At 44.3% G+C, this 27,541-nt stretch overlaps 1 protein-coding gene across 7 annotated transcripts in view; it reads right to left on the reverse strand.

The window, feature by feature from the left end:
• QRICH1 (glutamine rich 1) overlaps window positions 1-27,541 on the reverse strand; it is a 209,151-nt gene that overhangs the window by 47,231 nt on the left and 134,379 nt on the right. For all 7 annotated transcript variants that reach the window (XM_086939330.1, XM_086939332.1, XM_086939334.1 and 4 more), the window contains 2 exons: window positions 24,219-25,256; window positions 28-199 (listed from right to left, as the gene is read on the reverse strand). In XM_086939330.1, the coding sequence (XP_086795456.1) occupies window positions 28-199; window positions 24,219-25,256 (1,210 nt within the window). The remainder of the gene's footprint in view (window positions 1-27; window positions 200-24,218; window positions 25,257-27,541) is intronic.

The raw sequence follows: 27,541 nt of genomic DNA on the forward strand, positions 1-27,541 counted from the left end.
GAAAAGACTGGATGTTCAGACACTCACTACCAATAGGAGCTAATCGGTTGTGGGTATTCTTTTCCAGCTCTGCGTTCTTCATCTGTGCCCAGTTTTTCCACACTTCAAGTCCTTCTTCTGGCTTCAAGGAATTAGGGAGCATAAGTTCAGGTGACGGTTCAGGTTGAGGGTCCACTTCAGAAACTTGGACAGCTTGGGCCTGCGATCCAAAAGGCAAACAAACACTTAAACTGCTGATTTCTATACAAGAAAAGCAAACAATGCTTTAGGTTTTATGGGATTAAAACTTGTGGCAAGTTATTTCACATTATCTTTGGAAGTGTTTGCTTCCGTTGTTATCAATGAACACCCAGAACAGTGTGCAGAGAAAGGACCAGTATTCTCTAAAACAAAGGTTCACTTCATAATACAAACAAGAGGTTATTGAATAGGAAAGCTACATTGATGCTTAACCCCACACGCATCATCATGACCATCCCTAGCACTGACACGCCTGAACCCCTCCCTTGAGCAAAAGAGATTGTGTTCTGGATGTATAGCTTTATAAGTTGTAGAATACACCAAGTCAAGAATGCTTCAGACAGCTTCAAAGGGGTGAAAACCTGATATTCCGTCTTTCTAATTTCAGTCTATTGGCGGTGACAGTGATATTTCCATATGTAGAGCCCTCAAAAAAAAAAAAACGTTCTTCCCCTTCTGATATTCCTTTAGATATCAGATACAGCTTGAATGAGCTAATGGAGAAATGGTGTACAGAGAAAGTTCACTTTCTAGGTTTGCAGGTTATTCGTTGCAATTTCACATGCAAGGCTCTATACATGCAATCTAGTGTTGGGCATTGGAATATTAGTTTTTTTTCCTCAAAGGTTTTTGTTATATGCTAAAGGTGCTACTGAGGATTCTCGAGGCAGTCCTCTCAGGCTCATAAGGGACTTGGAGAGAATTCACCACAAATTACCAAACTATTGCCCCCAATGGAATTGATACCAGTGTTCCTCTAAGGATCTGTGAAACTGCCAAGAGAACAAGTTGCAAACAGATTGTTAAAGGTTCAATTAATTTTAGTCTGGCCGAGTTAAAGCACTCATTTTGTTTCTTTATGTGCTCACATGCCCAGTGGGTACGCAGGAGTTCCTCTTTATTCAACATCTATGCTGAGCCATAGTCAAATCTTACATTCCAATGCTGTACTTCTGCAGGTATACTGCAGACTCCAAGCCGATGTCAGTTAGGTGGTGATTATTCTGCTGCTGAGCATTTCCAACTCTAAACTAGATCGAGGAGTGAATAGATACCCATGGCGCATTCTGAACATGGACAAAAACTCTGCAAGGCTCCACTTCCTTTCAAGTGTGAAATCAGGGATTCTGACCAGAGCATTGACTAATATCTCAGCAAGTGGTGTCCACTGCATGTACCACTGCCACAACCCTCACAAAATGACTTCTTAGCTAGGTTTCAATATTTTGAGAGGTTCTGAAGGATCAAACCATACATACAGAACTGCACTTTCCACCCTGACCAACATCAAACAGGACAAGTTATGTCCCCCATTCAAGAAAATTAGCTTCATAGGAAACTTGGCAAAAGAAGGCAGTGGAGATGGGAAACAGAAAGGACATGAATCTAGCAAAAGCTAGGCAATGGCAGACATTTATGAGCGAGTTAACATTCATCCTCGCTATTTCCAACCTAACATCGAGTGAAGTGTCTTAAGTACGACCTGCAAGTCATAGGTAGGGATAACCACCGAAAGAGGCCATAATGTTGTTCCGTCGTGTTCCAGGTCGCAGCACGAGAAATCTTCTCCAGTGTCACTGCAGCGAAAAGGGCTGCTGACATGGCTACTGATCTGGTGGATTGAGCTTTAGTCCTTATTGTCAAGGGCCCGTTAGCCTTGATGTGGCAAAACTGAATTGCTGCGGAAATCCATCTTGCAACAGTAGCTTTAGTGATCGCAGTTCCTTACCTGCCTTGGCCGTAACCCAAAAGCAATTGAACAGTCTTTCGGATGTCCTTTGTTCTCTGAATGTAGAACTTGATGAATCCTTTAACATCAAGCGCATGTAATGCCTGCTCCGCTGGCGTTGATGGATTAGGGAAGAAGGAACAGAGTATAACGGGCTCATTAAGGTGGAACAGAGATGGTACTTAAGGGATAATGGTAGGATTTATTCTTACAATCACAGAATCCTCTTTAAATTGTAGAAAAGGCTCCTTGATGGTGAATGCTTGTATTTCACTCAATCGCCTAGCGGAGGTGAGGACCAGGAGAAGAGCGACCATACATGTTTAGAACTTTTATTCAGGTCTGTGAATCTGTTCAAATAGTCGTTTCATGAACTGTGCTAAGACTACATTAGGCTTCCATTCCAAGGGAGGTGCTCGCACCGGAGGAAAGGTGCAGAAAAATCCTTTCATAAATTGCTTCACCAAGCTTGAGGCACAAAGGGAAGAGATGGAGGCCCTAACGGTGGCGAAAGCCAAACCTGATTTTGCCAAGGAGAGGAAGCAATGCAAAATCTGCTCTGGAGATGCTTGACATGGATGAAAGTCATTTCGTTGGCACCAAAAGCAGAACTGTTTCAGTTTCAGCCTGTACGTTTCGTTGGTACCTTCTGCTCTAGATTTTGTGAGAATGTTGCTACATTCCAGAGAGATGTTCATGTACCTGAATTCCAAGGACTCAGGAGCCAGGAATGCAATTAGACATAGTTAAACACATCAAGAACACTGCAAAGAGCGCCTTTCTCAACCTCAAACTTCTCAACAAAATAAAACCCTTCATCCCTCCTAACGATCTCAAACAAGCTACTCAATCCCTGGTGCTGTCCAGGCTAGACTACGGGAATGCAACCCTCATAGGATCAGTTAAATCGCACCTCGCTCCCCTCAGATCAACTCTGAATGCAGCAGCCAGAATGGTTACCGGATTGAAGAAATATGAACACATCTCGCCTGCATTCAGAGATCTAAAATGGCTCCTAATCGAAATGAATGCAAACTTCAGAACTGCCTGCCTTGCTCATAAAGCTCTGCACACACTTAAACCTGCCTAGTTGGCCTCCAAACTCCACAAGGCCGGTCAGACAAGAAACCTCAGGAGTACCAACACTCTACTCCTTATCGCTCCGAAATCTTGCAAAAAAAATGACGCATCTCGATCCTTCTCATGAAATGCACCCAAAATCTGGAACTCAATCCCAGTCCACATCAGGACTAGCCCCTCTTATTTGAGGCAGTTCAAAGTCCTCTTCCTCAACCGATCTCTCCCGAATGGATAGCTATCGCCCAAATGCAGAAGTCTACCCACAACAACACACAGACACTTTGACATTAAGACTCCTACCTCACTCTCCTCCCGACTCCCTCCTCTAGCCTTCCCTCTCTGATCTAGTCCAGTCACAAGTCATGGTGCTTTTTACGTCAATACTACGTGATGCGTCACGAGTCAATGTACATACTACTGTGATACTGTGTTTTAAGCATGACAAATGTTGTAAAGCGCTCTGATACCTTTGGGTCTGAACAGTGCTATATAAAACTCAAATAAATAAATAACGAAGTGCAGTGATGAAGAGTCCGGAAAACACCCCGGTCTGTTGTTCCTGATCAGGAGGGAAGGAGACTGGTGCAGTCGTATGGGTCTTGATTCTGGAAGATGAAAAAGTTCCAGGAGCCAATGTTGCCTTGGTCACCTGGGAGCAATGAGTATCAGGCGGCAATGCTCCAGCTTCATTTTGGTCAGTACTCTGGGGATCAATGCGGTTGGGTGGGGGGCGAGGCATAGGCATATATCCCTGGTCATCGCATCGAAAAGGCATTGCCTCGAGACCCCGGGAGAGGGAATCTGCTGGCATAGGACCGGCATTTGGTGTTGACGTCTGTGGCAAATAGGTCTAGTGCTGGTTATCCCCACAATTCAAATACTCTGTCCAAATGGTGCGGACTGAGCTCCCATTTGTGGCAATTGTCTGTTGAGAGCATCCACTAGTGTGTTGAGAAAGCCTGGAACGTGTTCGGCTCGGAGAAAAATTCTATGCTCCTTTGTCCAGTTCCATAACTCGAGCTTCCTGCGGAAGCGTGAGATTTGGTTCCCACCTGTTTAAGTAGAACATACTGGTCATATTCTCCATATGAACCAGGACGGAGGCACCGGTTATCCTTGGTAGAAAGGCCTGTAGAGAGTGATATGGCCTTTAATTCCAGACTGTTTCTGTGCTGTAGTTTCTGAGAACTGAACCATTCGCCTTGAATTTGGAGGTCCTGTATCTGTCCTCCGCAGCCTTCCATAGAGGCATCCATTGCCCGGATGTAATCAGGAATCTCTATCAAGAAAGGGGGGCCCTTCGAAAGATTTGGTCTATGGTACCACCATTGCATTGCTTCTTTCATAACCGGGGTGATCCAAACAATGTCTTTGAAGGATCCCGATATTTTCAGCCACTGTTGTTGAAGTTCCTCCTGGTGAAGTCTCTCCTTGAGTCTTTCTAAAGGCACTAGGTCTCTTGCTAATTAGCACATTCCTAGGAGCGATTTGTACCTCCTTACAAAAACTGATTTTTCTTGAGATGGTCATAGCCAACCGCTGCAGTCTTATCTGGTGTTTGTACGATAGAAAGGCTTTGCATTGGACTGTATCTAGTCTAGCTCCCAGAAATGGTATGATTTGGCTGGGAAGAAACAATTACTTTTTAAAGTTCACTATCAGTCTTAGCTTGTTGAACAATTGAAGACAACCTTGACTTGCTGTTGGTGCCTTCAGCAGCCAGTTGTCCAAGTAGGGGAATGCTTGGTGACCTTGAAAAAGTAGAGCTGCGGCTACTGGAGTGAGGAATTTGGTAAATATTCTTGGTGCTGATTTGAGGTCGAAAGGGAGGACTTTGAATTTGTAGTGGGTACCAGCTACCGTAAACCTGAGGAATTTTCGATGGATGGGGATGTGGAAATATGAATCTTCCAAATTGAGTGACGTTATGCAGTCTTCTGTTGAGGTGACGCAGGATCTTGGCCAAGGTTACCAACCTGAATGTTTACTTTCTTAGGAACTTGAGCTTCCTGAGATCCAGTATTGGTCTTCAATCCCCCAATGTAATCTTTATCAAGAAAAAAACAGGAGTGGAAACCCTGACCCCTAGTAGTGGGAGGTATTTTCGTGAACTATAGCATATGACCAAAGTTCTCCCATTGTCACAAAAAATTGGAGACCTTTGCACCCACTGGAGGGGTAAGGGGGTAGAGGGCAAAGCTGGTACCCGGTCTAGATCATTGCTTTCTTCCAGCATCTCGTCCCTGAGTAGGTGTTCTTTGGTGGATGTCTTGACAAGAGAAACCAGCCGTAAAGACGCACGGTAAGTAGGAGGCTGATAGGTTTTCCTGTGTTGCAGTGGATAGGCTTGGTACTGATGGGTTCTCTGATCACCGCCTCTGTATGGGGTTGAAACTATGTCCTTTTGCTCCTCTGAAAGGCATTTTTCTTTATTGGACAGTGCCCAACCTTTGCAGTGTCAATTTTAATAGGCAATAGCACCTAGTCAAAACGCTTCCCAAACAAAGAGTCACCATCAAACACCATGTCTAAAATCTTTGTTTGCACTTCGGATCTGAAGGTAGTGGCTTTTAACCATCCCTGGCGCATTAACACTACCGCGCTTGCCAGCAGGCGGAAACCTGGGTTAGCTAGATCTATAGCACACTCAATGGTCTCCGAGGCTGCTCACTCTCCCTCCAAAAGGATCTTCCTAGCCTCCTATCCTCAGGGATGAGGTCTAGCATAGAGGCAATGTCAGACCACATCGTAGCGACCGATGATGGATAAAGCAATGACCGCCTGGACTGTAACTGCAGCCATGCTGTAAAAAAGCTTGCCCCTACTGTCCAGCCTATGCCCTTCCTTATCAGGGGGAGTTAAGATAGGAGTAGCTAGATTTTTTTTATCTTTGTGCTGCCTGTGAAATGACGGAATCTAGCTTCATGTGACCAGTGAGGCAAGAATTTCTTATCAATTTAAGGGAGTACCGGTGATACCGCGGCAGGTGTCTTCATAATGCTCACTCCCTCCTGCCAAATACAGTCAATTATGGGGATTGATTGAATGGATTTTCTAGTTTCCTCTTTGAAGTCATATAGGAAACAATCTGTATTCTTCACAGTCATCGGAAGACGAAATCAGGTGGACGTCCTTACCATTACATTGTGGACCCCCATGTCTTCAGGAGCCAAGTCCGCTGGCTGATGTGGCAGAGGGAAGGGAGTTGGCATGATGTAATCGTCTCAAGGATCTGTAGGTGGGTGAGGATCTGGGATCTGTCCTCATTTTACAGGTCAGGCGCCGGTATTGAAAGTCGCAGCGCTATTGCAGGTGTCACTGGTGGCGGTAAAGCTGATGTTCCTGGGGGCTATGACTGAGGAGGAGGTTCTATTTGGTCATCCTGATGGGGAAACCGGTCTATAGTCAGCCAGTATCGCCTGAAGGTCCTGGATAAGAGACAGTGGCAAGGGTGACATCTCTCTAGGACGAGGCTCAGGATGATAGCCTTATTGTATTGTAATTTATATAGCGCTTACTACCCCTGACAAGGCGTCGAAGCGCTTTTACGGTGAGTACCACGCTACTCCGGGACCCATAGAGGACCAGTGCTGAATTAGTATAGTGAAACATGCAGGTACATTCCAAGTGGTGGACGGTGGTAATGGCGAGGTGGAGCTAGATACGGCTGATAATATTGCTACTCATCCTCATATTCATCGTCTTCCTCCTGGCATTTAACCATGTAATTAAGACTGGCTGTTAGCCACCCCATAAATTCCATAACCATTATCCTCAGAGTCTTGTAGGTCCAACAGGTGCGAAGGGAAAACCTTACTAAATGAAGGTACGTCTGCATGCAGCAAGGTCTTAGTCACCCTAGCAATTTTCACCATCGTCTACTGTGGCGTCCCCTGTACCACAACCACGGATACAGGAATTTCTGTTGACGGTGCCTTCGTCCAAGGAGTCTTCGCCGATGGGATGGACATCAATGGGATTGAGGAAGATGCTGTCTTTGCCGATATTGTCGGCGGAGTCGGAATGCTCACCGTAGATGGGCTTTTAGAAAGACTTTTGTAAACGAGATAGGTCCTGAGATGGCTGCGGTCGTCATTCCTGCTGTCGACTGTGTAGATGATGAAACTAGTACTTCTCGTCGATCATGAAGTCTGACTGCATCAAAGATGGTTTTTTGTCTCTGTGCCTTACAGAATCTGTGGCAGAGGCTCGCAGGTGTAGGTAGAGATGATGTAGGCTCTGAGGAGACTTTACGATGTTTCTCCTTTTTAGAGCTCTTACTGTAGTGGGAGGGTTTGAGGAGTTTCCAGCCATCTCCAGAGGTGTCCTCCAGGGATCTGGTCTGGCTCTCCTGTGAGGCCTGGATGTACCATCACTGTCCTCATTAGAGGTCTTCAGTTGCTTTGTGGACTGGAGCCATAAAAGCAGCCTCCCCGCAGCCTTTGAAGAGAAAGTGCGACAAATTTTGCACTGGCTTACCTCATGGGTGGGATGGAGGCAATAAATACAGTCCTTAAGTGGATCATCCACAAACACTTTTTCTGCCGCAGGTCTTACATGGGCGGAGAAGGCCTTTTTTTCCTTTCTTTTTGAATAAGACATGCTGGTCAAGTTTGATTTCCAGAAATAAATCCCAGAAAGTTTGAAGAAATAACCGAGTAGAACTCAGTCCCTTCACACACCACGTGCGGTAAAAATCAGAGGGAAACTGCCTCTGCTGGGAGAGTTCTAGAGTGTGCTAGCAAGCTGACTAGTTGTATTCAACATTTGGTACTTTTTTAAAAGGACATAGATAGGCTATTGAAAACGTGGCTTAGAGACATTATAGCATATGAGATTTGTTAACTACTACTTGATCTCAACGACAGGATATGAATCAGGCATATGAATCTATGAAAGATACCCCAATACTGGATAAGTGACAGTTGCACTGTCAAGCCAGGCCTAAAGATGTAGGTTAAGGACTGCCCTTGTATCTGTGCTGATGCCAGAGAAACCATCATAAATTATCTAGTATTCGAAGACATTTTAATAGCATTACAGAATCCTATGTGACCCTGAAAGTTGAAGCCAGGAAGCTGGATAAACAAAATGATCACAGCTGTATGGAGGGCAGGCACTTTTTTCTGCGGAAGCACACAACTTCAGCCCAATTAAAATATATGATCATTGCGCCAAACATGTGGCCAGACATTCTCCTGGTGATTCGCAAGCAATTGCCTGGCGAAATCTGCACATCCACACCAGACCATACAAAAACAGAACAGGAGGACAAACTCCTGCAAAGGGAGCTCGGGAGACAGTGGATTCAATCACAAAGAAGCTTAATAACAGAAATGATAAATCACACATCAAACCAAGGTTGAAGAACGAGATCTTGATGCCTGAAAATTTTGAACCACAAACATTGGTTGCATCACTGTTAAAAAAAAATTTAAAAAAAGCTATAAACCATGAACCATCTACATACATTATCAAAGCAGCCAAGATGCAAGTGAGGACTGTAGCAAGGGAATCTTTGTGACTGGCTAGTAACTAATATTAAGTCAATCTTCCAGGGTTGACACCACAATAGGTGAAGCTGCATTGGTACAGAAGTACTGCACAACACTTCACCTGCTTTCCTTCTTTACTGTTCCTGGTCTGTAAATTGTAAAAATAAATATTGCAGCATTTCTTCAAGACAGGATGATCTCTTGACAAGAGATAGTCTGCAGTCCTTCAATAACCCTCGGTGGCTCATCAGATGGTAAAGCATGTAAATGTGGGCAAGGAGGGTCATTTTAGTCAGGTTTAGAAATGCAGCATAATTAACCTGGATGCGGTCTGATGTTACAGAGAGGAGATTTTAAATGTTATTACATTTAGAAAAGCAGAAAGGCTGCTGTAGAAAAATGCATGCGTGACTGCTGAAGGATATTCTCAATGTTATCGCATCCAGAAAGCCAGTAAAACATACTTGAAATCTTTTGTTCTGCGTGCACATGACAACTGCGTAAGAACGGTTTAGCAAAAGTGCTCTGACTGATGCATTAGTGCAAGCCATTGAATGCAATCAAGGGGCCAAACAGAAAATCAAGATCATTAATTAGTTTCAGTGGTTATGCCTATCTGAAGAGGGATGTGCACGTTCTGAAAATGAAAGATTGTTTGCAATACAAGTGCTTAAAACAAGGTCACATGATGTGATGTAATGGACTTCAATACACCTATGTAGGACAACTTCTTTGGTGGGATTTTGCCTGTAGTGTACTAATGCAGAATAACGCCACTACTTTACAAGCCTAAACAGTGAGGAGTGTGGCTAATGTTGGGTTTTGCAAAATGTTGGAAAACTTGGGTACTGCTGAACCTCGGTCTATGTTCAAACTGTAAATTGTCAAAGTTCAACTGCACCCACAGTATAGCAGCACAGGCACAACCTTTCACTCCTGGTACTGGACTCGTCATGTAGGTATCATTCAGTTGTCTGAATCACTTTCCATGGTGGTGGCCAGACCAGTTTACTGCTAAATATGAATTTCTATCCAACATTTGGCATTACTTGATGATTTTGTACTTTCCAGTTATTCTACAGTGAGTCAATTGTCAAATTATATTTTATTCGGTCAGCAAGGGATTTGTGATTGATGGTTTAATTAACTGGAATTTCTTAAAGGAAATGTTAAAATGTTCCATTTGCTAAGCAGTAAGCGACTCACACCATCAAACCCTTGTATAATCTACTGACGAGAAAAAGGATTTGCGATTAGGTGGTATTCTTGGAGGAGCCGTGATTTCGATGCATCTACGTTAAGGTCAATACAATGCTCATAATTGATTGCAATAAATACAAATGTCACCATGGCAACATCTGCATCACAGCCTGTGTGCGACAATACACTTACTTCAGAAAACATCCTATTTGCCTGAATCTGCTGGCCATCATTCAGCAGCATAGCCTTCCAAAGACCGCAGTTGTCAGGAGCGAGCGCTCAATGCACTGAGCCATGCAGCAAGTAATATCTTGGCAGTGTGTGTCGATCTTGAGTTTTGCAGATTACACAGGATCCAGATGTCAAGAACATTAACCCTGAAAATGGCTTGGGGTCTGTGATGACTACATTTAGCTCAGATTTCTGCAGACAGCGTTCCGCCCATGAAGCTAGCAGCATACGGCTTTTACAAGGTGCTATGAAAGCGGTCCTCCTGCCAGTAGTCTGCTGCTCTCATATATGCAGTTTCGGGAACAAGCCTGTAAGATTGCTGATATGGTGCTTTGGCCATCCGCTTGCGGCTTCAAGGAGCCGGTTCTCACCTACAAGTCAAGCCCAGGTCTATGATTTTCCAGTGTGTGCCTACTGCTGCTACGCCGGGTAGGCCGGTGATGCCTTCTTTTTCTTTTTTTGTGCTGATATACGCTGTATCGTGTCAGACCTCTAGGAGGACTCCGGAGAGCCTGAAGGGCTAGGACGGAATGTCTCCTCATGTCAGGATTACAAGAGATGGCTGCTGCCTCCATGGCAGGTCTTAAGCTGGCTCTTCAGAACCAGGGAGGAAGGGGTGAGCGGGACACACTGGGACGGCAGGCTGCCATGAACAATGTACTTCAGGTCCAGTCAATGAAATCAAAGGGCTCGCAGGGTCAGTTGATGAATAAGACCTATTTTCAGTGCGACAGACTGGAATTTCGCCATGTGCGGCACTCTGCGGAATCTCGTGGAATTATTAGCCAACTACAGAATTCTGCAGATTGAAACTCTGCGAGTTCCTCCCACCCCTAGTTTTTGGCCCCATTGGTGGGATCCCTGTGGCCTGTGATAGCTCGGGGAGTTTGGAGCTACGTGCCCACCCTGAGGACTGATGGCCCAGGAAGGGGGGCCACACGCCTTCCCAACCCATCAAAATTTCTTTTGGCCCCAGGTGTGGGCTCCCTGGGGCCTGTAAAGGCTAAGTGAGGGTGGCCACTCTCCACTCATTCATTAAAAAAAAGGCAGCCGGGGCTGCTTTGTTTTAACGATCCCACTGGAGTCCCACGGGATCACTGCAATTTTTGCCCATTTCTTTTTGTTTTTAGCCCTAGGTGGGATTCCGCTGGGTCCCTCCCCCCGCGGGGGCCAAGGAGGAAGGGTATTCATACCCTGCCCCCAATATATAATAAAAAAATAAAAATAAACATGATTAGTAAGTACCGTAATGGCTGCCCGCAACATTTTTCTCATGTTGTTGGCAGCCAATCAGTGAAAAGTAAAAAATGTGCACCTTTTTTAAATGTTTCGTGGAGACAATCAAACGGGGCCAAAGTCACTGACAACACAAAAAATGCATTCCTCATGGAATATCTGACCTAAGTATATAAACATGTGCATACAGCTGGTTGATAAAGCGGTTGTCTCCGGTCATAGCAAAGGAGCCCTTTCAAACAGCAGTGTACACCTTACAAACCGTAGGTCTGAAAACCAACTTCCAGAAATCAACAGTCGTTCCAGTAAAAAGGATTAACTATTTGCGAGCTATAATGCACAGCATTCTCGCAAAAAAGTGTTTCCTTTGGAAGAGAGACTCTTACTCATCCAACAGAAGTGTCAACTGCTGAAAACAACTCCCCATGCATCAGTGTGACAAGTTTCGTTGTTGCTGAGATTGATGGCATCATGCATCTTTCGGACACTGAATGAGAGACCATTGTAGCAATGACTGGAGGATCAGTGGAGCCAGAAATCAGGGAGCAGGGAGACCAATATAATGCATAACCAGCACAGGATCTCCCTTTGTGGTGCTAGGAATCCAATTTGCTGAAAGGAGTTCCTTTACACCGACATTCCTACTCAAACTATACTAACAGTTCCTTCTCTTCTGAGACGGGATGCTCATATGGACTACCTTCAAATTCAGGAGACTTGGTCAAAGAAAGAACAATCTTATCATATCAACCTGTTGGAATGGAGAACTGTCTATAGCACTCTCAAATCATGTCTCCCTTCATTTAAAACAAACTCAATCCTTGCTCAGACAATACAACAATTTATTATCTGAACAAACGGGGGAGCGGGTACACATTAGAGACAAATATAGCTAGAACTTAAGACCATCTAGAAATGGCTTCTAGCACACAATTTAACAATCACAGCAATACATATTCCATGAGTACACTACAAACAAGCAGATACATCAAGTTGAATAATTTAAGAAAATCACTACTGGACGCTTAAAGACGAAATTCTGCACATCATTCGAAGAATGGGGCTATCCTGCATTAGACCCCAAGATTATTACTAACTAGGATCCATGGAGAATGCCCTTTTGATAAACTGGTCAGGGAAATTGCTCTACGCTTTTCCTCCCATCCCTTTGATTCCAATGGTGTTATTCAAAGTTCAGCATTCCAAGACAAGAATGATTCCAATAGTTCTAGAATGGCCTCGGCAATGGTGGTTCACAGATCTTCTTCACCTGTCAGAGAGACCACACACAAAATCGCAGTGCAGACTGGATCTTTTCTACAAATTTGGGGGTCAGATCCTACACTCCAACCTAAAATCGTTGAACTCAACAGCTAGTTAAGATTAATGAAATCTTCGTTTAAACCCATTCACAAAGCTACTATACAACATTTATCATGGAAGACAGCATTTTTAGTAGCCATTGCTTCTGTTTGCAGGGTTAGCCAAATCCAAGCTTTATGCACAGACAAGCCTTATACTGTATTTCCTAAAAAACAGGGTTGCGGTTTGAACTCATCCCTCTTTCCTTCTACAAGTAATATCAGATTTATGTCAATCAGACAATATCTTTCCCAACTTTCTTCCCTAATCCCTCTAATTCAGCGGAAAAGGCTGTGCATTCATTGGATGTAAAGAAGAGGGTATTAAAATTCTAATTGCATAAAACAAAAGAATTTAGGCAATCCGATCACCTATTTGTGAACTATGGTCCTCTTAACTCCTTGGACGCTCATGACGAGCTCAGCTCGTCATGATGTACACCTCCATACACTCCTGACGAGCTGAGCTCGTCATGAACAATGGGAAACTCAATAAACCAGCACAGGGGGGAAACTGCACAATTGATTTCTAGATGTATTGTTTTTTGAATAATTCTCTTACCAACTAGGAAATAAAAACACTTGCTGGTAAACCTAAGGCCATTCAACTAGAGGAAAAGCAGGTTTCTTTAGCTCTTAAATATTCCTAATTCATCAATATGTAAAGCTGCTACATTAAGATCAATACATACCTTTACTAGACACTGTTTCAATTCAGATTCAAGAGATAATGCACAACTAGGTCAGGCCTCTTTATAGAATCATTTTGAATAATACAGGATATCTTGTGTATTTCATCATCTTGTCCACCAAAAAAAAAAAAAAAAAAAGATGGCCGGATGAACTTGCTATTCTATTCAGCGTTTAGGACTACTGCAGAGGATCCGCTGGATGAGAAAGTAAAGGTTCTACCTTGTAATCCTGGTTTTCTTCAAGGGGAATCCTCATCAAAGTCATAAGCAATCCTCCCGCCTCACTGGATTACGGTTAAATACAGATTTTTTTTGTGTTTTTGTCCTGATTCCTTCATCTACATAAAAATGAATTCACCTTACAGTCACCCCTGGTGCATAATGGGACACTGGAGAAAGGGAGAACCTTTAAAGGTACCGTGTAAGTTTAATGCTCTGGCTGTATAGCTTAGTTCTTACAACAGGCCTGCGTCTCCTTAGTTTTTCTCCATTTTAAAGGAGAGGTTTAGGAGAGAGAATGGGAGAGAAATCTACACTCCTGGACTTAGGCAAAACACTGTGTTGCAAAGGCTCCTCTTTCTTCAGTACACACAGTATGTAAGAAGCAGCGAGAGAATGGGGGGGGAAGGGATTAACCCCTTCAGTACTCATTACTGAAGGGGGAAGGGATTAACCCCTTCGGTGCTCATGACGGAACAGTTCCGTCAGGAGCCACGGTGGGCGTGTGCTAAGGATGGAACCGTTCAGTCTTAGCACCCAGCCAAGGTGGAAGTGCTGGAACTCCCCCCGTCCTTCCCCATGGGCCGGCCATCTAACCCCCAAAAACAGGGATGCCACCCCTGACACCGCCCCACCAATTCTATGATGTCTGCGCATGAAGAACCGCCGGATGCTCTAGAAGGCATTTGCGATCAGCTCGTGGGGGAGGGGGTGGGAGTGGGGAGGAGTGGACTTTCAGCATGCACAGAGGCATTGGGGGAGAGGAAAGTTTGTCCTTTCCCGATGTATCTTTGCAGGGCATTCTTGCTGCACGATCATGCATGGGATTGAGATTGTGTAGCAGGAATGCCCCCATTAGTACCAGGGATTTCTTTTTTTGTAAAAGGAAGCGACCCCTTGGCCAAGGGTTGCTTTCAAAGGGGGGCATTTTCAGTCTGCCATTTTCTTAACTCCCTGGGGGCAGATTGGACCTATTTTGTGCCCCATCTATCGGCGAGGGGGTAGAAAAAACACTAGCACCAGGGATATTGTAACAGCATGCATGGCAGCTGTCCCTTGGGCAAGGATTAACCCCCCACTAGGGGTATTAAGAACCTTTGCTTGTTTTCTGTCCCCTCCCCCACCCGGGTGCGGTACATCAGCCCTATTTGGAGGACCATCTCTCTTCACGAGAGCCAGAAAACCCACTACCACCAGGGATATGTATATATTTGTGTTTGTGGTGGCCTCTTTGGGTAAGAGTTGCACCAATGGGATGGGGCATCAGTGATTTACTCTTGCCCGTTTTTCGGTCTTATATTTGTAGGCCCATATGCCCGCAAGGGGGGCAGGCATGCCACTAGACATTAGGAAAAAACTTTGTGTGTATTTCTGGAGTTCGGCTGGCAGTGTGTGTGGACTGGCATGGGATTAGTGACATAGCGTTTTATTATGTTAATTGTTTTATAACTTGAGATTTGCGATTGTAATATTTAATTTCACCTTTTTATTATAGTTCAAAGTTTTTGCTCTTTTGACTGATGTACCAGGTAGCAATTTCATCACTGGCAGTTCTGAAGTTTGTGAAGTTGCATGTGTTGGGTAAGAAAGCATTTTTTGCACCATTTACTCTAGAAGAGTATCATTTCCCTGCATGAATGTGGTTTTTAGGTCTCGGCTATAACGAGCTGAAAAGCGCGTTCTCGCCAGAGAACTATTGTCGGCGTCTCAGCAGTCTGAGACGCCGAAGTGAGACAAGACCTGGCCGCGCGCAGCGTTTCCCCATAGGATAACGTTGTGCGCGCGGCCAGGTCTTGTCTCCACAGTGGTAATGCAGCCCGGATCGCGACGCGCTCCTGCTGGAATGCAGGGGGAGTCTGCATACCAGCGTGCGGCGCTGCTAAAAGCTTCGCTTTGCTGACATACTCCGTTTCTGGTCGCCCTAACCTTGAGCGGCCCCCTCCTTCCTGTTGCTGGTTGTCTATTGGAAGCATTTCTGCATTTCACTCTTCTCTTGCAGCATTCCCTCACCGCCTGCCCTCACAGGGAGTCCAGTCCTTGCGCATGGACGGGTCTCCCACGGAGATGTGCAGTGAGAGAGCAGGCAGAGCGCTCTGTCCCTCCAAAGCCACACAGGATCCCCATTGCCATGCGTATGGGGTATAGATTAGCCTCGACATACTAATTCAGAGGCTTAACGGGCACTGGGTGCAGCAAAAAAAAAAAAAATGATAGTCACATATCTGGGATGAAGCGGCCGCCGGCGACAACACAGCGCGCATGCACAGGGCTCTCAACTGCCTTTTCTTGATAAATTAGCGGCAGTTTGTAGGAGACCGGAGACATTAGCAAGCTAATGGCTGCGCGGCGCTGGATTAGTTCTGTAACATAAAGACCAAGCTAGCGACTTGCGAGAACTCAGTGGCACTAAAGCAGACGAGTGTGGCCCACAGCAGATGTGACGGTGTGGGGTTAACCAGAGGTGACGTAGAATCTCCTGCGGGTTCAATAACTAGGTTTAAATTGCCTGTCGAGAGCTTTTGGGGCAGGTTTAACTGGTTGCATGTTTTATGGGATTCAAGAACGTGGGGACCATCGATCTGCATAACAGTACACCAACCAAATGGACCGAACAGCTGAGATGGCAGTATGAAATGAAACCCACCCCATGGCTCCTCCTAGAGGTGGGCGTGTCAACAAATGTACAGAGGGAACCAGAGCCAAGGGTCTAGCTTGCTCTTAGAGCCGGTGCACAAGCCAAGTCCAGCACTCTGTGTTACCTACTGAGATCACTACAACAGTTGTTATCATCTGCCTGCCGGAGCTGTTCAGGAGGCACTTATGTTGGATTAACGCTTTAATGGCCACAGGTCGCCTTCTGACTGAAAGGAATGCTATATACATGGCAAATAAAAAGGCAATTTCTTCCCAGTCCGTGCACCGAAGTGAGCAATGGGCGCGGGGCGGGGGTGTTAGGTGAACACGGTTATTTGGAAACTGCTGAAACCGTTAACAATGTAGGACCTTTCAGCTTTTATTTATTTACCTATCTCCTATTTCTTTTGCAGTGGCTGGCAGGTGGGACCGTTGGTTGATCTGCTTATACAATTCATGTGTGTAACGTGTACCGTGCATGACAATATTTGTGAAAAATAAGAGGGGAGTTTAGAAAACATCCAGGGAAGGTATTGAGTCTGTTGGGATTTTTTCTTGTTTGCTGGCAGGAGCGGTCTCCCTGGAATCTGAACAGTTAAAGGGTCACATTCCATCTAAATCCTTTTCTCCTGCAAGAGCGAGCTGCTAAATTGGCAGTTCCCATCAGTACCCCAGCCATCCCCTTAGCTTTATTGCCTTGTTCCACTCTCCTCCTGGGTTGTGATGCTATTCCCATCACTTCTGCCCTCTTCCTGCTTTACTTAATATTGCCTTCCCCCATCTGCCATCCGTCATGTTGCTTACTCCCTTCTGCCTTTCATCTGCTGTACTTGTTGGCCCACCCCCGCCCACCATAGCAAAAAAGTGCTATAACCGTGCAAGTGCTAACGGTGTCCTAGCACTGTGTGTGCATGGGTGGCTCAGTCTGTCTGTGTGTGGGTGGGTGGGTGGCTCTGTCTGTCTGTGTGTGCGTGTGGGTGGCTCTGTCTGTGTGTGCATGGGTGGCTCGGTCTGTGTGTGCGTGGGTGGCTCGGTCTGTGTGTGTGCCTCTGTCTGTGCGTGGGTGGCTCTGTCTGTGTGTGTGCGTGGGTGGCTTTGTCTGTGTGTGTGCGTGGCTCTGTCTGTGTGTGTGCGTGGGTGGCTCTGTCTGTGTGTGCGTGGGTGGCTCTGTCTGTGTGTGCGTGGGTGGCTCTGTCTGTGTGTGCGTGGGTGGCTCGGTCTGTCTGTGTGTACGTGCGTGGGTGGCTCTGTCTGTCTGTGCGTGGGTGGCTCTGTGTGGGTGGCTCTGTGTGTGGGTGTGTGTGTGTGTGTGGGTGGCTCTGTGTAGGTGGCTGTGTGTGTGTGTGGGTGGCTCTATGTGAATGACTGTGTGGGCGGCTCGGTTTGTGTGTGGGTGCCTTTGTGTGGGTGGCTCTGTGTGGGAGCAAATGTAATAGGTCTCGCATTAGCGAGCGATTACGCTATTGGCATTGTAAATGACAGTCATTTATGTTTTTACAAAAACATAAATAAAAATAATGTCATGAGCAATGCCAATGGCTCTAACTTTAACAATGCCGAGACCATTGCATCGTAAATGCTTGTTGTAAATGGTGTAATAGTAGCAGTTTGCTTCGCTTCTGTTTTATTGCTTGTTAAAATCTTTTTTGCATTTGTACTCTATGTGTATTGTGTTGTCCTGCGAGTATTTTTTTTGTTTGTTTGTTTTTTCTTTCTAGTGGGATATTGTTGGTTTTTGCTGTTGCTCTGCAGAGTAGGTGCTGTTGAGTCAAGCGGTCTCTGGCAAGTGAGTGGTATAGTTTTGAGTATTTAGATCTTTGTGATAAAGCCACACTTTATTACTTATTTTGAACAGTGTTGGTAGCTGTTGACTTGTTTGTGAAGATTCCTTTCTTAGTAAGGATTATGGCCAGCTGGATGACTATTCAGCAGGTTGTTGGTATGTTTTTCGAGTCTCTCTGACCACAGTTTAGAGACTGACTCTGCATCTGAGGCAGAGAAGGGAATGGAAGATTCTAGCAGTGAATTTTCTGCCCGAGAGGAATCATCTGATGATTATGCCACTCTCAGTGCAGATGAAGTACCTGTTTTAGAGGAGGACATTGATATGCCGATAGTGCAACAAGAGGCATATGGATTGCAGCCTGGGACTGCTAGGCTTCCCATTGGAAAAGCTGATCTATGGGTTAACCCAGCCATGGTGAAGCTGGCATTGCCTGCCTTTACTGGTGTCGCAGGGTGTAGAGTGGATACTGAAAACTGTTTTCTTATACTTTTTTCAGTTGTTTATGGACATGGTATTTTTGGAGGAGATTGTGGAGAAGACTAATTTGTATGCTGAAAAGTATTTGAGGGACAACAGTGACAGACTTAGGCCCCACTCTAGAGATAACCGGTGGACTCCCACAAATCTGAAACATTTGAAATGCTAGAGTTTAATTTTTTTGATGGAGTTGATAAGGAAGCTGTCGACTTCTTCAGATTGGTCTACTAGCCCCTTGAGGGCAACGGCTATATTTCCTACAATCATAAGTCATGATCGGTATTTGCTTCTGCTTCGTCACAAGATCACTCTGATTGTGACTGTCTTCTCTATTATTCAGCCGGTCATTGATCACATCGTAGATCGCTTTTCTAAAATCTATGCTCCAGGGAAAGAAATAGCTGTGGAAGAGTCTTTGGACTTGTTCAAGGGCCACTTGGTTTTTAAGTAGTACATTACTAGAAAGAGGGCATATTATGGATTTAAGATGTATATGCTGTGTGAGAGTAGGACTTGTTATGTCTCTAATTTCAGGGTGTACACCGGTAGGGATTATAGGATTGATCCTCCCATGATGGTCAGTCAGCTTTCGGAGTGAGCGAGAAAATTGTGCGGGATTTTGGAAGAGGACTTTTTTTTTTTAAACAAAGGTCACCATGTATATGTAAGGCAGTTGTTCAGGAAACTGGTTAAAGTGGATATTGTTGCTTTTGGTACAATCCGCACTAACCGTAAACATTTCCCTAAATAACTTGTCTGTCAAAAGCTTGAGGGAACAGTGCAGTGCTTTGAGATGAACTTCTAGCTGTGAAGTTTTCAGACAAGAGAGATGTCTACATGCGGACTACCATCCATGATGAAAGTACTTCACCTGTGACTGGGGGGTCAGGTTGCTGAAGTGCCCAACCCTGTGTGCATTTTAGACTATAATAGGTACATGGGTTGGAACCTTACACTGCTCTTCGTAAGGCTTACATTTGGCATAAGACTTTTGCTTTAAATCTTTTCCACTTAGCAACTTCGAATGCTTTTGTTGTCTTCAAGAAATGTTCTCCAGAGTCAAGGATGACTTTAGTTAAGTTTCAGGAGTCTGTGATAGGCAGCCTTGTTGTAGTGGAACAGGCAAATGTTCCAAGAGTTGTAGTGGTGAGGAAGTGGCTAGATTGAAAGAGCGCCACTTTCCTGATCACATTCCTCCCACGCCCAAAAAAGACTTTTCAGTAGATGTAGAGTCTGTATGTGAAGAGGTATGTGAAAGGAGACTTGATTGTACTGCCCAGTCTGTCTTTCTAAACCTGCTCTGTGTGTGCCTGCTTGTTTTAGAAAGTACCACATGCAAAAGAGTTTTTGGAAGCATCCATAAGTGTAAAAGTGAACTGCCAGGTCTGTATTGCTTTAGATTTTTGTTTTGTTTCAATGTTGGCATTAGTACAATGTATTTAGCTAGAGCATTTGCGTTTGTAGTTTTGTATATCTGCTTCGCTATGGCGCACATTCCACCGGGGTGTGGTGGAATTTGACGTGTGCGCAGATCGGGCGGCCGGGGGCCGTCCGTGCACAGGCCCACCGTGACGTCGGACAGCCGGGGGTCATCCGATGCATGAAGTGGATATACTTACAATTTGCTTGTGTTTTTTTTTTTGTAAAAAAACAAAATATGATGGCGCTGTGCATGGACTGGCGGCGTGTGTGGACAGGCGCTTGACTGGCCGCGTGCGTGGACAGGCATTTGGCTGGAAGTGGGAGAGTAGTGACTTGCTGCTGGTCACTATACACACTGGTAGCCAAACGCCAGTCCACACAATCCGTTAGCTGGTGTGATTGCTGTGTCCAGCAGGTGAGCATATGAAAGTGATTGGTCATTGAATGGCATAGTCTGCTGATGTGAGTGTTATAATGTATTGGGCCAGCAGCTGGCGGTGGGGATGGTTTTCTATGTGTCACACGTATGAAAGGTGTATGAATGGCCTTAAAAAGGTTGTTGCCTTGCCACGGCTTTACAGCTCGCAAGCTGTGAGTTACTGGTTCAGGTTTATGTCCTTTCAATTATGAACAGTGCATTTCATTTTTGTGATATCTCGCTAATAAAATTTTATATATTGAACCATTATTCACCCTTGTGCCAAATCCAGTCATTATTTGTGTATTGAGGAATAGATGGTTGTGCAGTAATTATTGTTTTTTCTGTCTTTCTCTGCCAAGGAATACATTCTTACTAGGGAAATTCTACCAACTCTAGATATTTTCGTAAACTAAATACCAAGAGGAAGGCACTGTGGTCTCTCTCTTGTGGATGCCACCAGGTTTTCTTACCCGCAATGTCCTGCAAACCTCAAAATGTGACTAAAGTCACATTTTCCTTGCATTACTATGCCATAATTTTTCAGAACAAGAAACCACCATTGTCCCCAGAAAAATGGTAACTCACTTGTGTGGGTGGGCCTAGTGCCGCGACAAGAAATAGCCCAAAATGCAACATGAACACATCACATTTGTCCAGGGAAAACTGGCCGTATTTTCACAATGTGCCTAGCAGTTGATTTTGGACCCCAGATCAGCCGGCACCTTGGGAAACCTAGCAAACCTGTACATTTTTCAAAACTAGACAACCAGGGGAATCCAGGATGGGGTGACTTGTGGAGTTCTCACCAGGTTCTGTTACCCAGAATTCTTTGCAAACCTCTAGCTTTGTAAAACAATGTAAAAAATGTTTTAAAAAACAGCACACATTTCCCTCACATTTCTGTGATGGAAAGGTCTGGAGTCTGTGGGGAGCCACAAACTTCTGCCCAACCAGCATTCCCCCAAGTCTCCAGATAAAAATGGTACCTCACTTGTGTGGGTTGCCCTAGCTGCGGAGGGGTTAAAAGTACAGGGAAGCATCCCGAATGTTTTTTTTTACCTGCCTTGCCCTGGGGCAAGGTGAGAGGAGGTGGAGTCTTAAGTAAAGTAAGCTTCTATATCCCTTTAACAATGTGGCTGGATTTCACTTTCACGAAGGCAGGGCCAAGTATTCCTCCATGGCTGCTGTACCAGGCTGAGGAAAGTCAACAAAGGTGTGTTGACTATGCGTCTATTGGTCTGGAGGGAGTAGGTAAAGGCCCTTATTTTAATGTCTGACAGGTGGGGGTAAAGACATGTAAATTTGGCTTTCCAAAAAATTGAAACTAGTGATTGCAAAGCCAATTGTCTGAAATTGACTGAGGCTTTTGGTCTTGAGGGACACTCATGTTGTTTTACGGTTCTAAAGCTTTGCTTTTGGGTGAATTGTTAAGCCCTCGCTACAAATTATTTTATTTTTTTAAATAGCTGAAAGCAAAACTATTTTTTGGGTCTCAAAAAGCATACTGTGTCATTGTAGTTCAGGACAATGAAGGGTACTCCTTTCGGTGTGGATGCGTTCCTTATAAAACGGCAGAATGCAGTCACTCACACTGAAGTTAGCCATTGGCAGAGGTGGGCTGACAAGCTGCACTTAGGGTGAAGAAAATGTGAATGGTAACAACTGACCAATGCAGGAAGAGAGCTGTCTGAAAGCCTCTATAAAGAAGTATATTATACATATGATGTTAGTAAAATGTAAAGGTATTGGCCAACCCCGGACTTAAAAAAAAAAAAATAAATCAGCATCAACGCTCACATTCTGGTGCTTTTTGTGTTGCATTCCTTCCCCATACATATGAACACTGGAAGACTAAGACGTTTTTCCAATGAGCACATGCAGTGTTATGTATTTCTACTTTGGATGTGCTCATGTGTCTTTTTCTGTTGTTTGGAATCCATTTGCTGTACATAGTAAACAATATGAAAAAAACATACTTTGACATGTGCTCTGCACCCACATTTTACTAACCCCAGAAATAGGCATAATATCAGAAAGGCCACCTTGCCATAAAAATATGGTGACCGTTTGCTCTGGTTGTTTCGGAATTAGACAGGAAGAACATTTCCAATTTGCAAGCGAGCACCAATTTTGAGACGCCGGCCACACTTTGGAACCTTCTGAGCAATATGAACCAAATCTAGGACACCTTCAGATGCACTAATAAACTCGATTCAAGCGAAGTTACAGTATATCCCTGAAGGGAGTTCGGGAGAGGTGGTGTTTTAGGAAGAGGTGGGTCACGCTAGAGAATAATCAAAGAATCTACTTGAACAGGCTGCACCAGGCTACAAGTAACAGACAGCATATTACAGCGAAGGGCAATCTTTTCATTTTCTGACTAACACCGTTTGTCCCAGACATGATGGCTTGGGAACACTAATCCTTTGTTATTTTGAATTATGGGCTAACTGCATGTTGATTGTCTAATCTTATTACAAAAGGAGTGCGTAAGTTCAAGACCATGTTTGACCGTGTTTTTTGTGTTATGAGCATTAACAACCGAGTGACTACTGTCTCAGTTTGGTGCAATTATGAAAATTTGGGACATAAACAGAGGCTAAATTGGGCACATGACCACTTTTGAGGACCAAAACAAACAAACATGGAATAGGTCAAAACCCCTATGTCTACAGAATTCATTCCTGTGGGGTTTTCGAAAAATTGGGATTTTTCAGAATAAAGGATTCCATTTTAAGACATGAATCTTTTTTAATCTTAAGAGTGTCATACCAGAAAGTACCAGCCATCTAGCTGCTCCAGCGAGCTGAGGTTTTGGTGATTCATAGAACATCTTTCTATATGTGAGGTTGCGTGAAACATTTATCATTCATAGCGTTGCTACTCTTAGGCCTATCTAGTTTTACTATGTCATTAGAAGGTATAAATATCTTTGAATGAATTAAAACACCTAGATGTTTGCCATGTGAATCAAACAAGGCACACTCCTTTCTTAAGCAATTTTATGGATGCAAGTTGTTGAGGGCAGTGAAACCTTTTGATTTCTATTAAAATGAAGAACTGTTCTTTAACCTCGCCTCCATAGTGGATTCAAATGTTCCCCAATGCAAATTCAAGTCACACTTGTGCATGCAATCCACACTATTTTTTTCTTTTCTTTCCATTCCCCACACCTCTCCTACTTGGGTGAAAACATTTAGATCAGACTCCATTTATGAAAACCAATAAAGCAAACCAATAAACCCAGATCATCAGAATTTGGTGCACTTCAGAATCTTCCTACTATAGAATGGGTCTGGACAATCAATAACATAACCTTGACATACACCTATTACTCTGGAGCGCACAAAGTGTTTTCCGGACTGGACTACTTCCTTATTCCTAGTTTGGAGTCCCCATAAGCTAGTTGACACAATCACTCATGTCAGAGCCGGTCAGATCATTGTCTGCTCGAGCTACAATTCCAGATTTGCCCTAAATGTTCCAGACGCATGTGGAGTCTTGTCACTTGGTGGCTCCAAGACCCCATTTGAGTTATGAATGATAAATTAACCTAAAGCGATACATCTTTCCAATAGGCAGGCGGGTGAGTGTCCATCCTTATCATGGTACACGGAGCAGGAGGTGGAACAACATGAAGAGCCTTGAGCGGCCAAAGAAGGCGGATGGTTATAGGACACTAGAAAGAAACAGTGTGGAACACGGCACTAATCACACTAGAACTCTGCTACCGTCCCTTCTGAGCACTCAAACAGTCCTATCAATTTCCCCTAAAAAGGTTTTGTAGACTTTAGACATCCCATTTCTATGAAACATTTATGGGATTCATACAAGTTATACTCCATGGATTTTTGCACCCACTAAGTTACTGAAAAGAAAATACTGCTTTTAACTTGCATCATGCTAATCTACATGATTGTGGAGTAGAGCAAGTATTAAACAACTTAAATGGCATTCTGGAACCAAACATAAGAACTGCAATTTGTGCCACTTACTGAACATGTAACTTGCAGCAGCTGCTGCTGTTGCTGCTGCTGCTGTTGTTGATGTGTTTGTTGTTGCACCTGTTCTTGCAACATTGTCTGCTGCTGGGGGTCCCATATCTGCACAGTATGACCTGCATTTTGGTAAGTCCCCGCTACAGTCTGCACTGCCAGAGGAATGTGTATATTACCATTCATAAACTGTGCAGGAAAAATAGAGTTTGCAAGTGTTTGCACAATTTCCTCATGCGAGTTTTTCATCCTGTCCTTGTCATCCTCTAGCTTAACAGTCGTCAAGGTGGTTGGCGAGCCGCTCATATGGACGGCATTGTAGGCTTCTTGGGGGATGGCAATATGAGTTATGTTTTGCTGCTGGAGATCACCGCGTGGCTGTGCAGAATATACAGGGATGGTCCATGTCTCTCCAGTTGGGCTAGTAATGGTCCCAGTGGCACTATAAAGGTGTGCACTGTCCACCGTCAGCAAGTCCGGCCGTAAGGACACATAACTCTGCTGCTGTCCCTGTGGGATGGCCAACACTGTGGCAACTGGCTGTCCTGAGATAGCATATGATACTGTAATGGGCATGTCCACTTTACGTTTCTTCACAGGTTGAAGAACACCTGAACTACTGACCCGCCGCTCTCCTTCTCGTGGGGATTCTTGCTGCGAGGGAGGCGGTGAAAGAGTCCCAACAGTCTGGATCTGGATCTGCTGGCCTCCAGAAAGAGCCTGTCCAGATACAAGCTGAGCATGGATGTGCTGGTGCTGAATGTGATCCTCCTGAAGTTCAGACGCTTGGATCTGGTGTGCCTGCACGTGTTGCACCTGGAGCTGGCCCTGCTGCAGCTGGGAGCTGGACAGCTGGTGAGAAGGGCTGTGACTCTGAAGGGACTGGTTCTGTAGATTCTGGGAAGTCTGCTGCTGCTGTTGCACCTGGTTTTGGATCTGTACTTGGACCTGGATCGGCTGCTCAGAGGACTGATGCCCCGTCAACTGAGGAGAAAGTTGCTGAACAGTTACGTGTTGGGGAGACTGGTGGACTTGCACCTGAAAAACAAAAACCATCAGTGAGTACCATTTTAAAAGCGTTAGTGTAATTCAGAATCAACATCACTCCAAATTAGCTGATTCAATCCATTTCAGCTGTTATTACTCAACAAACTGGCAAGTGTTATAAAATCACTTCTGGCATATTGAGGATGGGTGCAAAACAGAAAGAATAGGAGACGCATCAGGAACATTGCATTTACGGCTCTGAAATTAGTTCAAATTCAGGAAGAGTAGCTTTGATGAAAATGGAAAGTAGGCAACTGTAAGTAACTGCTAGCGGCAATGGGTCTGGAGGATCGGTGGAGACTTCTCCACCTTTGAAAGAAAGGATACACCTATTACTCCGGAGCTCTCAAAGTGTTTTTCGGACTGGACTACTTCCTTATTCCTAGTTTGGAATCCCCATAAGCTAGCTGACACTCTCACTCATGTCAGAGCCTGTCAGATCGTTGTCTGCTAGAGCTACAATTCCAGATTTGCCCTCAATGTTCCAGACGTGTGTGGAGTCTTGATGCTTGGTGGCTCCAGGACCCCACAACTAAAGCCCATAAACGGACGGCCATAGAAAACTATCTAAAAACTAACAAAAACTCTGTTGAAACCACTGTAATCCTTCAGGAGGCACGAAAAGTCATGATCAGGGGATGGCATAAGAATTGAAGACTTGTAGTTATTGACCTTGAGGCATACATCCTTGAATTGGAGGCGGAATAGGATTGGTCCTGAGCACCAGAAACACCCAGGAATTCACTACACATCCAAAAGACCTAAAAAGCAGCGATTCCCAGACGAAGAAATTTAGATGTATACGGCTGATCAATGATTTGAAGGGCGGGAGGGGGAGAAGCTGAAAATCAACATTCACTAAGGTTATTCAGCCTTTTGTTGTAGTGACACTGTGGGAGACGCATTTCGATGTGCCTCACTGTACTGTATTTTCTCAAACTACTTATGTAGATGGCCTAATTCTCACTGAATTTAATACCGTACAAGTAAACGAACTAAATGTTTCATTAAAAAACTATACAAAACTGTGATTATGAGGTTTTCAGGCATGACTTTAAAGTATCACGTGCACAGACTTTGCGCAAGCAAATATAGGTTGTGTGAGGAATGCAGGAATATGGAAAACATAAGACACTAGAATCAATAGTGTAAAACAAACGGTTGCACATACCGGTGTACAGAATTACGTAACGCAGCTTTAGGTGCCCTTCAGATTCACTAACAAGGGCCTCATTGTTGCACTTTACTTTTCAAAGTTCTTGCCACAATGCCCATCCCATGGCCATTTAATATTTGTAAGCCTCCCGGTGAGCCTTAAAGGACATGATGTATGCTGAACTCATTGCACTAATAGGTTAACAGTCGCATATCAAGTGCAAGCAAGGCGAAATGGAGATAACTTTTCCACTGCACTTCAAAAAGATGCTTTGGTTGTTGAAAATGGAGCACCCTTTACCAAATTTGCCAACAACATTTACTAGAATTCTGTCAACATTTTTGCATCACCCTTTAGTAAATCAAACACATCATGCATCTTCTTGTGGGCCCTTCAATGAAGCAAGGATACATTATAAAGCCAGACTATGGAAGCAACAGTTTTATCTAGGCGTGCAGAAAAGCTTAATCAACTGTGGCTTTCCAAAGCACTGCTAATATGCGACTTCAGGAAGTGGCAGAAATTACAAGATAATCCAGAAAAACTACTTTCTGGAACATTCCTGATATAAAAATTGTAACTGTTTACAGTGCAATTCATTTTTAATTTCAGATTACAATATAAAGTTTGTGTAGCTCCATTTACTAATCTATTCTTGGCTCGTGAAGCTTGCTGGCAAAAGAAGTTGTCCCAGTCCTGAGTTGCAGGTTTTTGAGAGGTTCATTCTTGCCACATGAAAGACCCAAAGAATGTTCAAGCACTGGTAGCATCTCTTAACTATTCTTGTGGAGCAAAATGTCTAATCCCATTCGAGCAGCAGATTGCAGGATGGTACTACATGATTTTATATATCTTGCTTAGATACAGGTAATGCAGATTTGGTTGGTCTACCAAAACTCTCTCTCCATTAACCATGCATCTTCCTCAAGGACGTATATGAACATCATAAAAATGAATACAGGACAACCTTAAGGCGAAAATGTGCGTCACAAGCACAAGGTACTAATGCCAGGGAACTGGCCTCATGTTTGCATAGGCTTTGCGCAAAAAATTGGTGTGTTTGACACAGGAGTGCACAGACATCCTGACAGTCAAGGAGTTGCAGCTGCATTCAATTCTG

This window comes from Lissotriton vulgaris, chromosome 9, assembly GCF_964263255.1.
Source record: "Lissotriton vulgaris chromosome 9, aLisVul1.2, whole genome shotgun sequence".
Lineage (NCBI taxonomy): Eukaryota > Metazoa > Chordata > Amphibia > Caudata > Salamandridae > Lissotriton > Lissotriton vulgaris.